General features: G+C 56.1%; 1 protein-coding gene across 4 annotated transcripts in view; it reads right to left on the reverse strand.

Moving 5' to 3' along the window:
• Positions 1 to 2,417: 2,417 nt before the first annotated feature.
• AKAP17A (A-kinase anchoring protein 17A) overlaps positions 2,418 to 16,310 on the reverse strand; it is a 75,786-nt gene continuing 61,893 nt past the window's right edge. For 3 of the 4 annotated variants that reach the window (XM_087813571.1, XM_087813574.1, XM_087813572.1), the window contains 4 exons: positions 9,414 to 10,191; positions 8,303 to 8,451; positions 5,345 to 5,585; positions 2,418 to 4,249 (listed from right to left, as the gene is read on the reverse strand). In XM_087813571.1, the coding sequence (XP_087669697.1) occupies positions 3,311 to 4,249; positions 5,345 to 5,585; positions 8,303 to 8,451; positions 9,414 to 10,191 (2,107 nt within the window). In that variant the 3' untranslated portion in view covers positions 2,418 to 3,310. Of the gene's footprint in view, positions 4,250 to 5,344; positions 5,586 to 8,302; positions 8,452 to 9,413; positions 10,192 to 11,986; positions 12,044 to 16,310 lie in introns of those variants that run through there. The other variant, XM_087813573.1, reaches the window with a different exon arrangement.

Here is a 16,310-nt window from a genome sequence, read left to right on the forward strand (position 1 = left end):
CCCCGACTGGGGCCGGGGATCGAACCTGCAAACCCAGGTACATGCCCTTGACCGGGAATCGAACCCAAGACCCTTCAGGGTGAGGGCCAAGGCTCTAACCACTGAGCCACGCCAGCCAGGCTTCTCCTACTGTTCTTTGCCCTGAGCCGGGGTCTCGGCCATAGCTCAGTCCCGTCCGGGAGGCGCCCGACTCTCTCTTCATTCCTGAGGCTCAGCTTCATACACTCGAAGCCCAGGGGGCGGCACCGCCGACGTCCCCCAGCTTGGTGCCCACGAGCGGAGCTCAGTGTCAGCTCACCAGCCCACGTGTCCGCCCTGTGTCTGGAGACATGTCACTTGTTTCAGTGGCGGGGGCGTGAAAGAGAAAGTTCAAAGGGTGAGGCCAACCCTTCTTGGCGAGAAGTCCCGTGGGTGGAGGACGGGTCCTACGAGACAGCCAGGGAGAGGGGCTTGCAGGGCAGCGTGAAGAGCAAGGATGGACCTGGAGGGTACGACGCTCAGGGAAACAAGCCAGTAAGAGAAAGACAAGTGTCCCGTGATCGTGCTCGTATGGGGACTCTAATGAACAAAATAAGCCGATTAATAAAATTAAGTCCAGAGACACAGAAGCATGGAACAGACTGGGGATCTCGGAGGGAAGCGGGGACGGGTGGGGAGAGATTAACCAAAGAACTTATGTGCATCTGTGCATAACCCACGGGCACAGACGATAGTGTGGGGAAGGCCCTGGGGCGGGGGCCAGAACCGGGGGTGGGGGGCAAGGGCGAAAAAACGGGGGACATCTATCTCCAATACTTTCAACAACAAAGATTTTTTTTTCAAAAAAGCGCCTTAGCCAGCTGGACTCGGTTAAGAGCATCGGCCTGAGGACCGGAGACTGGCGGGTTCGATTCCTGGTCAAGGGCCCGTTACCTGGGTTGCAGGTTCGCCGCCCTGGTTGGGGCGTGTGCGGGAGGCAACCCATCGAAGTTTCTCTCCCCCCCTTCCACACGCTCCCTCGGAAAATCAATGGAAAAATATCCTCAGGTGAGGATTGACGACAGCAACAAAAAAAACACACAGCAAGGTCCGGCTTCCAACTGCATTTACTTGATTAAACCGTAAGCGGCTTTTCCCTAAGACGACCAAAGCCGCCTACCTGCGGGATGTCCCAGTAATGAGATTGCGTGTTGAGAAGGGCCGGGAGACGCTCCTCGGAGATTCCAGGTGGGTGCCTGGATTCACCCCGTCACGGGCACGGTTTCGCAGACACGGGCAAAGTCAGGTGCCATCGGGACAGACGAGAGGTTGCAGGTTTGATCCCCGGCACGCGGGAGGCGACCAATCAATGTGTCTCTCTCACATCGAGGTGTCTGTCCCTCTCTCCGGTCCCCCTGCCTCCCTCCCTTTCACCCCTCTCTAAAAATCAACAGAAAGAATATCCTCGGATGAAGATCTGCAACAGAAAACTAGCTGATGGGTTTCCTCGGAGGTGGCAAAAAGGGTCTCGAATTACATCGTGGGGGTGGGTCGTGCAACTGGACATAGTAAAAAAAAAAAAACAAAACCTCACACACGCTGCATTGTCCACTTTACACGGGTGGGTATTTTGGTATGTGGACCGTATCTCATCTAGGCTATTTTTTTTTAATACAACAGTTTTACGTCCATGAAAATTTTATTTTTTGTTAATCACCTGAGGATGTTTTCCATTAATTTTTTTTTTAGAGAGAATGAAAGGGAAGGAGGGGGGAGAGAGAGTGAGAGAGAAACATGAATGAGAGACACGTCGATGGGTTGCCTCCTGCACGTGCCCTGTTCTGGGCGAGGAGCAAACCTGCAACCCAGGTACGAGCCCTTGACCAGGAATCGAACCCAAGGCCCTTCAGTCCACGCCGATGCTCCTACCACTGAGCAACACCAGCCAAGACTCATGCAAAATTTGAAAGGAAGACAGGCAGAGGTTTTCTTTCTCTATACCCCAAGCCCTCCCCAGTGAGGCTGGTTTTGTGTGTGTTTTTTCCTTAAATGTATTTGGAAACTTGGGAACAAAGTGCAACTTGCCTCAAATAGCCACCCTGCAGGCTTGATGAAAACTGACCGCCTCCTGCTCTGCGCGCTTGACCGCCTGCCTGTTTCACGCGGTCCCCACTCTCACAGGGAACTAAGAGACTCACGTGGGAGGCTGACAGTGAGAACCCCGCTTCTCTTGCTTATGAATATAAGGAACTAGGGGGACCAACATTCTACTGCATTTGTTAAGAGACAACTCCAGGGGGTGCTTCTCCTGTCCCATCCAAAGGCCCCTCCTCGGCGCGCCCTGGACAGAAGCCAGTCACCCTCTGACCCTGACCCTGACCCTAAATACTGAAACAGGCTCAGCTCAGCAACAGAGTCCAAAGACTTTACAACGAACACAAAGTACACAAAATACTGGCTCATTGGAAAAAGGATTTTATTTCAACCTTAAAAATGCAAACTGGAAGAAACACCCCTTCTCTGAACTCAAATGTCACGGTGATTTTTACATCTGTCTGCACTTCACCTGGAGAGGTGAATGGTTATAAAATTTTAACAAGTGTGCAGCCTTAAATCGGTCTGAAACATATCCTAGTAAAAATAATTTAGCAAAACAGCTTCTTAAAAAAAACCGCACACACGGACCTTGACTAGGAACTGAAGCTTTTAATCGACTTCCCTCTCTTCGCTTAGTTACTGGGATTTGTAGAATGTTTCTGAAGATCGGGGGCCGGCCACCCCCACCACGCCCCACGGCCCCAACACCTAGTCCGAGTTTCAGTCTTACAGGACTCCCTTCTCCAGGGGTCGCTTGGTTCCTTTGGCATCCCAGCCACGGGGCTTCCCAGTGCTAAAATTTCAAATAGGAAAAAAAAAAATCCCTGGCAGGACACGGCGGAAGTTCTCTCTCTCCGCGCCCCACAGGACTGTGATGTCCCCACGGGGCCCACCCATCCCCACAGCCCTTCCCAGCGCCTGCCGTGACGACGGCAAGAGGGGGTCGCTGAGTGGTACTGAGATCCTGCACTGCCTGGTCACAGGGCGGGTCAGCCGTCTCTCGCATTAGGCTCTGAGCTTTTCTGCAGACAGAGAGAACTGGCGAGATTAAAGCTATCCGTCAACATCTTAAGGGAAACTAAGGTCTTGGGTCCCACTGCGGAACCCAAGGGCCACCTGCATTGAGAGGAGTCGTAAGCACTGCCCTTGTCCACGCTGAGGCTCCTGGGACGTGCGTTTCTGAGGCAGCGAGCAGAAGAACCAGGCTGCTCCCCCAGGTCCTGATCTTCCAGGATGGGGCAGACCATGCCCTGCATTACCTGTCCCAGGTGCTGCGGTGCCGGCTGGGGGACCCCGAACGGGACCTCTGGCTGCGGCGATGGCGGCTGTGCTTCCTCCCTGAGCCACCCCTGCGGTCACGGCTCCTCTCTCGGTGGCCCGAGCGGTCTTTGCTGTGGGACTTTCGTGACCGGGCATGAGTGGGGCTTGAGCTGCGCCGGTGGGGGCTGTCGTCCTGGTGGGAGCGTTTCTTATGGGATCTCCGCTCCTTGCGTGGCCTCCCGTCCTCCCGGCTGCCGGCCCGCTGCGACCGGCTCCGATCCCTCGTGTGTCTGTCCTCGCCGCCCGGGTCCCCGCCGGCCCGGCCCCGACCCTTGCTGGGCTCCCGGTTGCACTTATCTAGCTCTGAAATGGCGTCCTTCCGGGGTACATTCTGGTCGCAGGAGGTGGGGACGCCCTTGGGTTGCTGGTTATTGTCGGGGATGCAGGAAAGAACGGCCGGGCACCTTTTCTCGGGCGAGGTGGTGTTGGGGGCGGCTGGGCCAGGCGGCTGCTGGTCCCTGCCCTGGGTGTCCTCGGCCACGTTCCCGTTCACGTTTCGGGGAGTGCACTCTGTCTCCGGCCGCAGCGGGGTCTCCTTCGGGGTGCCGGGGGGCGGCGGGCCCCCGGGGAGACGCGGGGAGGTCGCGCCGACACACCCCGCCGACACCGTCTGCAGGATGTCCAGCACAGGCTGCAGCAGGTCCGCGGGCGCGACGCCCAGCTCGTCCTGCGCCTGCGGGTCGTCCGCCTTCTTGCTCAGCAGGATGCTCAGCAGGCGCTGGCGCAGCTGCCGCTCCTTCCTCTGCAGCCCCAGCGCTCGCTCCTTCTCCTCCTCTACGCGCCGCAGCTCAGCCTCCTGCAGCCGCCGCCGCTCCTCCAGCTGCTGCTGCCGCAGGGCCTGCTCCTTCTGCTCCTGCTCCTGGACCTTCAGCGCCTGCGGGAGAGAGGCATGGCCTCAGAGGGGCCCGGGGCCCGCCCACACGCTCGGGGCGGCTCTGGGCTCTCAGACGCCCCACGGCCTGAGGTGCCGGACGACGGCCTGGCCGATACGGCACCCATCCCTGCCACACCCGGCGGTCATGCGTCCATCCGGGCGAGGTGCACACCCCACGGCAAAGCTACTTGGCACAGCCCCGGGCAGGCATTTCGGGGGTGGCCCAGGCCCCTCTGTGGTCGCCACACCAGGGAGCTGAGATGACGACGCAGACACAGGCCGCCCAGGCCGCCGGGACGTGCTGGGCCAGCCTGGGTCAGTGTCTTCAATATTCACCATGAAATAAGAGCTGAGCTGCCACATCTCAGCGCGCCTGCCACTGTCCTTCCCGGGGCCTTATCAACACTGTAATTAGACAACAAGTTAGGGGGTCGCCCTGGGCCAGGCCGACGGGGCACGAGGCTGCCTGAGCTCAGGCCTGTCCGTCCGTGGCCCCCGGCCCAGCTCCAGGAGTTACCAGCCGGGCCTCCGGGAAGCATAAGGAGGCTCTTGGGCCTGAGGGTTCATCCACACAGCACCAGTTATCCACACAGCACCGGGCAACACCTGCCACAGCTGCAGAAGCATGACGCCACCTGGCAGGTGCTGTGGTGCACCCCAGGTTCCCTGGGATACAGGCTCAGTCCTCGTGCCCCCGTCCCCCCTTCCCAGGACTGCTGGCCATAGGGGGTCAGGGCAAGGATGGGTGACCTGGTCAGCGCATTCCAGGCAGAGGAGAGCGGGGGGGGGGGGGGGGGGGGGGGGGCTGAGTGACTCTCTGAGAGCTCTGCCACTCCTCCCCGTCTCTCCAGGAAACAGTGACCCTTGGCTTTGGTCACCCCAAGGCCATCCAGCCAGTACCCAGGAAGCCTGGACACAGGTGACACTAACTCAAAGCTCTACCAGCTCCCTAAGTCTGAAATCCGGAACGAGGCAGGAACCCTACCCACACCGGAGGACAGCCACCCTCTCTGGGAAGCCTATTCCTCTGGCTGTGGCTACAGCCACCGCGCCACATAGGCACGCACACCCGTGAGTGTGGCCCGGCCCGGGTACCTTGGCGCGGCTCAGCAGCTCTGCGATCAGCCGGATGGACTGCAGGTTGCGCTGGGCCAGCAGCAGCTTCCGCTCCTCCAGCTTGATCTTCTCCTGCAGCTTTTTCTGCTCCTCCGCCTGCAGCTTCTCCAGCTTCTTCTGGTTGCGGCGGAGCTCGCGGTCCCTCTGCTTCTGCTCCCTCTTGCGCAGCTTCTCCTCTCTCTTTCGCTCCCTCTCCATTTCTTCCAGTTCCTTCTGTTTCCTGCGCAAACACACAAGGAGGCCGTTAGGCAGACGCAGGGCGGCAGGTGAACACCCTGTACCGACACAGGTGCTATTTTAAGCCAGCGGGAAAAGCAGATCTGGGAAAATGTTCACACGATTAACCATTTCAGCTCTTTATCCCCAAATCCATTTCAGTTGAGCCAAAACACCCAAGAAGCAGCAGACCCACAAGGTGAGGGTTTCAGTCTCCCCAGGGACAGTGTTGCTACGTGGGACCCAAACCTGAAGCCCTGTAGAGAGGGAGCCATGGATTTGACACCATGACTGTTTCCCTCTGAACAACACGCACCAGCTACAGGTGGAGGCCACACAACAGGAGAGGGCGGTAAGGCACTGGCTTCAGCTCAGAAAGGAACAGCTCCTAAAATGCCAGGTCAAGCCACAGCGATCCCCAGTAGGGACAAGTTCCCCACCCCGGTGCCCTTGGAGGCTGCGTGGCACCCGGGGAACCTCGGTCCTGCACAGCCACAAGGAATATTTTGGAAGCATTCCGCCCAGGAAACATCACACAAGGAGGATCACACACCGCACGATCCCGTTTGTGTGAAATTCTAGAAAACGCAAACCCCCAATGACAGAAAGCTGAGGATGCTTCGCTCTGGAGTGTCCTGATGGAGGGACCAACAGCACCCACATCTCATGGACATCCTGGGAGGACATTAAATAAATGCTACTTAGAGATGGTGACTTTTCTTTGAAATAAATCCACAGCACGCCAAACAACTTAGCTCCAACAATGCTTTTGGGGGGAAATCCCTGATATGAGCACCAAAGGTAAGCAGGACAGACTACGACCCCAGGGACCGTCTGGAGCACCCTTGTCCACTCCCTGCGTTTAAGATTGTCAAACACAGTTCACATGAAGACAGGGGTGCTCCACGCAGGATGAGACCTAGGAGGGACCCGGGGAGCTGCCACAGAGAGGACGGAGCGTGGGGTGAGGAAGCAGGGTGCAAATGCCCTGCAGACCAGTAAGGAGCCGGGCAGAGTGCTGAGGGCCGAGCACCAGGCTTCCCGCCACACTCCAGGGCAGGCCCCACAACCTCAGGAGCTGCGGCTCACATGGCCTCCTGGAGACTGCACGTGGCCATCGCTCGAATAAACACGACTCAATCCCAAGCATGACCTTCCAGGAACATGATGCCTGCAGCTGCACCCTGTTCCTCATTAAACCTGCACCACCCACACCTGTGACGGAGGAAATGGGGAGCAGACGCGGGGGCGCCCTGCGTCCAGCCTGCAGGCTCAGGCCAAGAGAGGGCAAGGGCCATCCTGGTATGACTGCAGCCCTGCACATGAGCCCCACACCCGCCCCAGCTGGCATGAAACACAGGCCCCCTTCCTGTCACCCCAGGGCCCCAGCACCAGCACCACCCTGCTGCCCAGAACCCTCTGTCCTCACCCTACCCCCACCCCACACGGAGCCTACATCTGTCCTCAAGGACCACACGTCCCACTTCCTGAGCTGCTTTTTCCTCCCATAAAGGCCAAGGAAAGGGCCCCCCGAGCTGCTTTGTGAAATGCTGGGGTAACTAGGCAGACGGACAGCACAGTCTGTGGGTCACAGTTGACACTTGGGGACAAGCCCACTCCGGACACGGGCTGGTCTGGTCTTCACGCTGCAGGATGTGTCTCGACTAGGCTGCCTGCCTGGGCTTTCCCTCCTCTGCCCAAGAGCTGATGTTTTACAAAGTGTACCATCCGTCTCCTTCCCTCCAGGCAAAGCCCTGAGGACAGCTGCCCCACCACAAACTGGTCTCATGCTCCCCAGGCGTCCCACTCTGTGCAGAGGTGACCTGGCTCCACGGCTCAGACGCAGGACTGCTCAGGGCCTCTCCTACCTGACCCACACCCTCCCTGTCATCCACAGGTAGTCCGGCCTCCCCAAATCATGGTGTGGGGTTCATACGACAACAGCTTGGTCTGGAACCACAAGCTGGACCAGGGCTCTGAGGCAAAGACGGAAACGGCTCAGGACACACATATGCTCATGGCTGCACAGCTGACCCAAGGAAGACCAGAGGAGGAAACAAGGACCCACAGTGGGAGACAGTTATGTCAGTTCCTCGGAGAGATAAACTGAAAGTCAGGAGTGACTCCCACAAACATCCCCCCACCCCGTGTCTGAGACGGGACTTCAGCAAACACAAAGCAGAGGCACACACACGTGTGCTGGAAACTCCAAGAGCACAGCGGCAGGGACGGCATACGCAGAACTTCTCTGCTTCCCAAAACTGGGGAAATATCCTTGGTTATGTTACTTTTATAACCACCACCATAAAAACTGCAAAAGGGGGTAAATTGTGACCTGAGTTGCCCTCCTGACATCTGAAGCAGTTATAGGCCTCTCCACTGGAACTGTTTTTTATTAAAACGGGCCACTCCATCAGGTCTCTATAATCGTTTTGTGAGCGTAGCTTCAACCAAATGCAGAACACACAACAGCCAGGCCGATTCGCTGGCTTCAGCAGGACACACAGAGGCGCGTGACTGACATGCTCTGGAGGGCAGGGCAGGTGCAGTCGTGGGACCCGCACAGGCCCTGTCTCAAGTGGAAATAAATTTTGGGGTGGGAACAAAGGTGCTCGCACTTTGTACCAAGTCCCCAGCAGCCGTGGCATGTGAGCACAAGTACACAAATGCACACATGAGTCAGGCATGGCTCCCAAGGCCCCAAGCACACACACAGCCCACCTCTCCTCGGCCCTCTGTCGCTCCTCGGCTTCCTTCTCTCGCCGCTTCTGTTCCTCCCGCTGCTGCTCCAGCTCCTGCAGTTTCTGTCTCTCCAGCTGCCGCTTCTTGATGGAGGCATCGCTTAGGTGTTTGGTTGAATCGAAAGAGACCTTCAGAACAAAATACAGTGCCAAGTGGAGAGACCGATGGCACCATCTCCTAGCTGGGAGGAGCATGACCCCCACAGGCAGGCATGCACACACAAGAGGCATCATTGAGTCCTTCAGATGACCACAGGTACAGGGCGCTGTCCACTCAGGAGCCAGCCAGACCCAGGACATATGCCGGAATCCCAGTTTCTGGGTCCAGACTGAGCCCCCCACCCCGTGAAGTCCCGATTCAATCACAGAGGATGAACTCGCCCTGCGACGTTACCTTGCCTTTGCCTTGCTTACTAAGAATAAAAAAGTTGCCCCATTAACGAGACAATTCTCCCCTTCTGCTCCCAGCAGCCCCACTGTCCCACCAACCATGCCCAGGACCCACCCACCACAGGGCCTGTGCCTCTACGAATAGGTGCAAGCTGTCCAGCAGCCACAAAAACCTGACTCCTCTAGGAGGCTGGTGTCCTTGTCACCACAAACTGAGGACACAGTACACACCAATAGAACAGAGGCCCTGCCTCCTTTAAAACAGGGGGTTTGGGAGCCACCAAGCTGTCCCAGCTCCTTCAGGACAGAATTCCTTTCAGATGACCCCAAAACTACATTCATACACTTGGCCGTCGCACGTGTTGCTAAAGATATGACTTCCGTTTGGCCAGTGTTTAACCCAACCACCAGATGACCAAAAGGTTGGGGGTCTGATTCCCAGTTAAGGGTGTGTCCCTGGGTTGCAGGTTCGTCCTGCCCTGGTTGGGGCATGAGCCAGAGGCAACCAACTGATTCCCCCCCACCTCAAAAATCAATGGAAAAAATAGTCTTGGGCAAAATCCACAGTGTGTGTGTGAGGGGGGGTTGCTCATCTGTGCCTGCACCTGAAATTCTACAGATCACACATCTGTTGTGATGTCTTCCCCTTACTCTGCACAGGCCGGAGGGCGGCCGCCGTCCAGCAGGGAGCCCAGTCTCACCTTGATGTTGCAGGCCACGGCTTTGCCGTCCTCCCCCTTGTACATGAGCTTCATCCCACGCAGGGCGCTCATGGCCTGGATGAAGCCGGCGTATTCACAGTACTGGACATACGCCTCGAAGTTCAAGTGGCCCCCGAAACTGAAGGTATGGAAGTTGCGCCCAGTCATCTCCTCCCGGTAGGGGTCCAGCATGGGGATGTCCACGTTCCGGATCTCCCCAAACTTCTCAAACACCTTGACTAGGACATCCTCGCTGGGCTTTTCGGAGCCCGACTCCTTCAGGGCGAACCACTTGCAGGGCAGCCCCTCCAGGTGGATAGTGTCCGGCCGCTCTCCGGGCAGCGTCTCGTTCATGTCCTTGGCGTCCCGGAAGAAAGAGTCCCAGTCGTGGCGGGTGGGGAAGTCGATCTTGAACTCGGCGGCCCGCACCTTGAGGATGTCGGAGAAGCCGCTGAGCTTGATGGTCTTGCCGTCCAGGCAGGCCAGGAAAGACTTGACCATGCTCCTGTTCTCCACCTCGCCCTCGAAGCGGATGAAGTCCATGGTGCTCTTGGAGATGCGTAGCGTGGAGAACTGGTGGTTGTGCACCATGCCCTTCAGCCTCTCCATCACCTCCCAGTTGGAGATGGACTTCCCCGGCTGCTTCAGCTGCGGGAGGGCCACGCTGATGGTCATCTTGGTGATGGGCTTCAGGTAGAGGCCGTAGAGAGGGCACAGTTCCACCGCCTCAGACGTGTCGTGCACTATGGTAGCCGCTGCCATAGCCGGGACCTTGGGCCTGAGACAAACACAAGGGATGGTCAGTACTCGAGGCCCAGGGAAGAGAAAGTGGCGTCAACCTCAATAAAAGCCCTCATCACCCGAGTGGCTGCTGGTTGTAAACCATCAGATCACACTAAAGGGAAAAAAGACCTGGATGGACAAACACTTTTAAGAACAGCTCAGCATCCGAACTTCCATCTGCGCTGACTGGCACCCAGGACCCAGAAGCAGCTGTCCCAGGGCCAGCTCCCCACCCTCGTGCAGCAGCTGGGGGAGGGGCAAACCAGGGTCCGCCTAGCTCCCCAGAAAACTACAAGCAACTTGCTGGAGAACAGGCAGAGCTCAGCTCCAGGCACCTGGGGGGGTCTTGGAGGAGGCAGCCTGGTGTTTGCACAGAAGAAACAGGAGGTTTCACGCTGATAAAACAATGTTCCTCTTTCCCCAAGTGAGAGCTGAAAGTGCTAGAACCAGAGCCACCTGTGGCTTCCCCGCCACCTCCTCTGCGGCTGGTCCCCCCTACTGGTCTGACGAGTCGTCGGAAGGCCAGGCTCCAGCCAAGAGCTTGGCATCAGACACCCACACAACCCGGTGGGGGGTGGGGCCTGTCCAGCCAAGTGCCCACCAGCTCTGCTCACCCACCAGTTCAGCTGGGACAGTTCCAGGCACAAGTCCTGAGACACAGGTGGGGGGGGGGGGCCGGGCCCCAAAGCGGGAGTGTCTGAGCAGGATGCAAAGCCAGCTGGAAGGGTGGGTGGGGGCTAGAGCCTAGCCTGAGAGCCCAGACCTGCCCCCAGGACGGCCCCTTTCCCCCAGGACACCCACTCCCCCCAGGACGGCCCCTTTCCCCCAGGACACCCACTCCCCCCAGGACAGCCCCTTTCCCCCAGGACACCGCATCCCCTTCAGGACAGCCCCTTTCTCCCAGGACACCCCCTTTCTCCCAGGACACCCCCTTCCCCCAGGACACCCCCTTCCCCCAGGACTCCGAGGACCAGACAGCCGCACCCCAATCAGGACATGGCACCGTCTTCATCCCCTAGCTGCCCCAGGCCACCCTCAGTCCCCGGGGTGCACCCCCAATCTCTCCAACCCCCACAAGCAGCCTCCCTATCTTCTGGGTACCCCCATAAATCCCCTATCACGATTGGTACCCCGGCTTCTCCAGCCCCCTGTGTTCCTGGCCTCCAGGCAACGGCCTCCCTGGGGCTCTCGGTCTCCATGGCAACCCCCAGACGCAGCCCCCACCCCCCGTCTCCTTGATACTCCCCGCCCCTCCCCCACCTTCCCGCCTCACAGGCCCCACTGTACCCCGGAACCCAGGCTTCCCGACCCCCCACCCTCAGCACCCCCGAACCGCAAGTACTTCAGGCCCACCCCTGACCTCCCGCTGACCCCTGACCTCCCGGCAGACCCCTACCCACAAACCCCCGGGATCCCCCGGGGCCCCAGATCCCCCGTATCCCTGCCCGCCCAGCACCCCCGGCCCCCCAGACCCTCAGGACCCCTGGAACGCAAGTACTTCAGGGCCCCGGCCCCTTCCGGCGTCTCTCGGGCCCGACCCCCCAATGACTCCCCGCCCGCGGCCCCTTCCGGCGCCCCACAGACGCCGGCCCCCGGCCCCTTCCGGCGCCCCAGAGACCCCGGCCCGCGCTCCCTCCGGCGCCCCGCAGGCCCCGACCCTCGTCCCCTGCTGGCCCCCCAATGACTCCCCACCCTCGCCCCCTCCCGGCGCCCCCGGACTGCGGCCCCTTCCGGCGCCCCAGAGACCCCGGCGCCTCGCGGCCCCGGCCCCGGCGGGAGGGGGCGCTCACCGGCGCGGGGCTCCGCCTGCGTCCCCCGCCGCCGCCGCCCTGGCCCCAGCTCGCTGCGCCCCCCGACGACCCCGGCAGGCGCGGCCTCTCGTCCGGAGCCGACCCCGTCCGCCGGAAGCGCCCCTGACGCGCCGCGCCGCCGCTGCCGCTGCCCGGCCCTGTGACGCACTTCCGCTTCCGGCGCTCGGGACCGGCGGAAGCGGCCGCGCGGCGGCTCCAGGGCTCTCCTCCCGGGCCGGCCCCGCCCCTAAGGCGGGACTTCCGGCGCGGGCCGGGGTGGAGGCGGGCCGGACCCGGCTCTGCACTGCGCGTGCGCGAGTGCGCCCCGCCTCCCCCAGGGTCGAGCGAACACCTGCCCCCCAGTGCGGGCGGCGGCCGGAGTGGGCGCCCGTCCGCTTTAAGGCGCAGGCACCTAAATTATGATGATAATCGGGTATCATACAGCAATATGCATTCGCTGCAAATTCTTTATTATCCACTCCTTTGTTTATTTATTATGCATGTTAGTTTACCATACATCCTACAATCTAATCATACATATTTATTACCTAGCCATGCACCTGTGAATTACTTCATTTATTACATATGGTGATTGGTTATCCATCATCGCTAATACAGCTATAGCACTTAAATTATTTACTATAGAACCAAGCATTTATTAATTACTTTAATTATTTATTACGTCTTGATTGTCTAGATTAGACATTTCCCTCCAGGCTGCATTACATTCTTATGTGTTTATATAGAAGAGCATAATGCAGTTTAAACATATGCTAGTTTAAGTGTTCCCTATTGTCATGTTCTATGTGCTATTTATTTTTGATAACATAAAATTTAAAAATAAAAATGTTACAGTTTACACATAATACTTAATATAATTTATATATTTATATACTATATCCTTATATAATATATTCTTATATGGTTACATAACTGAATTATGAATTGGCCAATTATAATTGATTAAGCTCCCACATTATGCCGGATCCTGCACCAGACGTGTGCTTATGATGCTCCTAAGATGTCACGGAAGTCCCCGAACTGAAAATGTAGGCTCGGAAAACAAGAACAGCGACCCTCCGTTATTAAACACAGGTGCCCAGGCATTACTATCAGAGAGGGGAGGGTGGGTAAGGGGACCCCATTTCAAGTCAAGTTTTAAACAGAAAAGGGCTCCCAGGGCATTTCTGGGCATCTGCTATATGGGCCTTGTGTGGTCCTATTCACACACTGTTCACAGAGACAAGTAGGACTTTTTAAAAAATTTTTTAGAGACTGTAAAGGAGGGAGGGGGAGAGAGAGAGAAAGGTCAGTGTGAGAGAGACACATCCATTGGTTGCCTCCCCCACGAGCCGCATCCAGGGCCCTGGATCAAACCTGCAATCCAGGCACGTGCCCTTGACTGGGAATCGAACCCTTGACCCTTTGGTGTCCCGGCCGATGCTCTAACCACCGAGCACACTGGCCCGGGACTGAAGGCTGGAGGGTTCCATCCCAGTCAAGGGCACGTACCTAGGTCGCAGATTCAATCCCAGGCCCTGGTTGGGGCATGTGTTGGAGGCAACCAATCTATGTGTCTCTCTCACATCAATGTTCCTTCCACTCCCTCTAAAAAAAAAAAATCAATGGAAAAAATATCCTCGAGTGGGGATTAACCAAAAGAATCAAAAATAAGAAATAAAAATAAAATCCCTACTCAGCTGTAGAAGTCAGAGACGTCAGAGAGATTTGAAGGAGCAGGAACACGGCCTGGAGGCCTCGAGGAAGGACACGGCCTCGTACACTTTTAAACTGTTCCAACCTGACCCTTACCCCTAATCCTGGCCTCAAACCAGAGGCCGCACCTAATCTTACCTATAACCTGAGTCGTAACCTTAATACGAACCTCAGCACTGGCCCTGAGCTCAACCTAAGCCCAAACCTAACCCGAAACCGAATGCCGCTAGTCCTGACCTCAACCCAAATCCTAACTCTAAACCTAACCCAGCTGTCCACTCATCCATCCATCCATCCATCCATCCACCCACCCACCCACCCACCCATCCACCCAGGTGTCTGTCCACTCATCCAGCCACCCACCCATCCCTTCATCTATCCTTTACGCACCCACCCACCCAGCCATCTCCCCATCTATCCATCCATCAGCCGGCCCATTCACTCATCCACCCACCCACCCACCCACTCCCTCTCTCCATCCATCCACCTCAGTTCCACAAGCTGTTATTCAAAACAACGTTTCACCCTGGCCGGTGGGGCTCAGTGGTTACAGCAGTCGGCCCTCGCCTGCTGGTCAAGCGCCCGGGGTTCCTGGGTTGCCTGTTGACTCCCCACCTCTGGAAGCAACCGGTTGGCGTGTCTCTCTCATCCATGCTTCTCTCTCCTTCGCCTCCCTGCTCCCTTCCACTCTCTAAAAACCAATGGAAAAAAATACCCTCAGGAGAAAATTAACAAAAACAGCAACAAACAAGAAACAACAACACGATTTTTCCACCAGGGGGCACACGCACCACCCTAGGGAGCACTGGATGGAGCTCCCTCCTGTACTGATCCTCTGGTCCGGCCTTGCAGCCAAGGCCTTGAGGGTCAGTTAACCCATCATCTCACGTCCGCCCAGTGGTTCCCCATGAACATTAGCCTATTTGTGAAAAACACCTTTGGCAATTTTATCATCAGGTAATTCTTTTTTATTTAAATACATCTTTATTGATTTCAGAGAGAGGAAGGGAGAAAGAGAGAGAGAGACATCAATGATGAGAGTCATTGATCGGCTGCCTTCTGCACGCCCCTGACTGGGGATCGAGCCCGCAACCCCTGGGCATGTGCCCTGACCGGGAATCGAACTGTGATCTCCTGGTTCGTAGGTCGATGCTCAACCACTGAGCCACGCCGGCTGGGCGACAAGGTCTATAAATTAGCATGTTTTTCATTTTTTACTGGCAATCCTACTGCCAGGAATTCATTCTGTAGATCATTCCCCACAGATACACAAAGGCCTATGTGCAATTTATATTTCATATATGTGCATGTAGATATAGATATAGATGATATAGATAGATATAGATATATAGATAGATGATAGATAGATGATATAGATATAGATATAGAGATATAGATATAGATATAGAATAGATATAGATATAGATGATATAGATAGATATATAGATATAGATAGATTAGATATAGATATAGATACAGATAGATATATAGATATAGATAGATTAGGTATAGATATAGATATAGATTAGATATAGATATAGATATAGATATAGATATAGATATAGAATAGATATAGATGATATAGATATAGCTAGATATAGGTATAGATGATATAGATATAGATATAGATATATAGATATATATATATAGATAGATAGATAGATGATAGATAGATATAATAAATGTGTGTGTGTGTAGCCTAAGGGCAGAATAAAAACCTAGGAGCTAAATTAAGGGTGTTTGGTTAGAGTGCAGGGGTCGGATGGGGGAATTAGAATGACCCTGGCCCTGGCCGGCGTGGTTCAGTGGTTAGAGCGTCGGTTTGCACACCAGAGGGTCTCAGGTTCGATTCCCGGTCCGGCACAGGCCCTGGGTTGTGGGCTCGATTCCCAGTAGGGGGCGTGCAGGAGGCAGCCGATCAATGTTTCCCTCTCGTCATTGATGTTTCTCCTCTCTGTCTAAAATCAATTAAAACATATATATATATATAAAATTTTTTTTTTTTTTTAAAGCCGGACCTCTCTCTGGCTCAGGTTCAGTCTTCGCTATATAAAAACAAAGCCCAGAAGTGCTTTAACTCTGGGTAAATGCTTTGCAGGAAGATGTATAAATGTAATGAGGAAGGGGGAGGGCGGGGTCCCCGAGGAGTCGCTCAGGGTTTGCAGGAGGAAGTTGAGAGGACCCAGGCCTCCAGGGGCAGAGCTGTGTCCCCTACACCTAGTGTAGGTGCGGGGTGAGGAATGGGTGCATGTGGGTGCACGGCTTTCCATGGGAGAAATCCCAGCAACCTCCCGTGGGCTCCCCGAGGGGAAGGGAGCCCTGATGGAGGCATTTTGCCAGGCTCGGGTCGATCTCGACTCCTACACAGAGAAAAATACGGTGTTTCCTGGAGCAGGACGTTTGCTTGGCTTGTGCAAAGACTTTATTTTCAGCATTGTTTTCTTCCTGCATTGTAGACACCTGTCGTCATGACGGATGCCTTCCCCGTTTCTTCCCCCAAAACCTGCACAGTGAGCACTGAGAGTTGCTTTATTTAAATTTTTATTTTTTTTAATTTTTGTTAATCTTCACAGAGGATATTTTTACCATTGATTTATTTATTTTTTAT

Source organism: Miniopterus natalensis, chromosome X (assembly GCF_054644295.1).
Source record: "Miniopterus natalensis isolate mMinNat1 chromosome X, mMinNat1.hap1, whole genome shotgun sequence".
NCBI lineage: Eukaryota > Metazoa > Chordata > Mammalia > Chiroptera > Miniopteridae > Miniopterus > Miniopterus natalensis.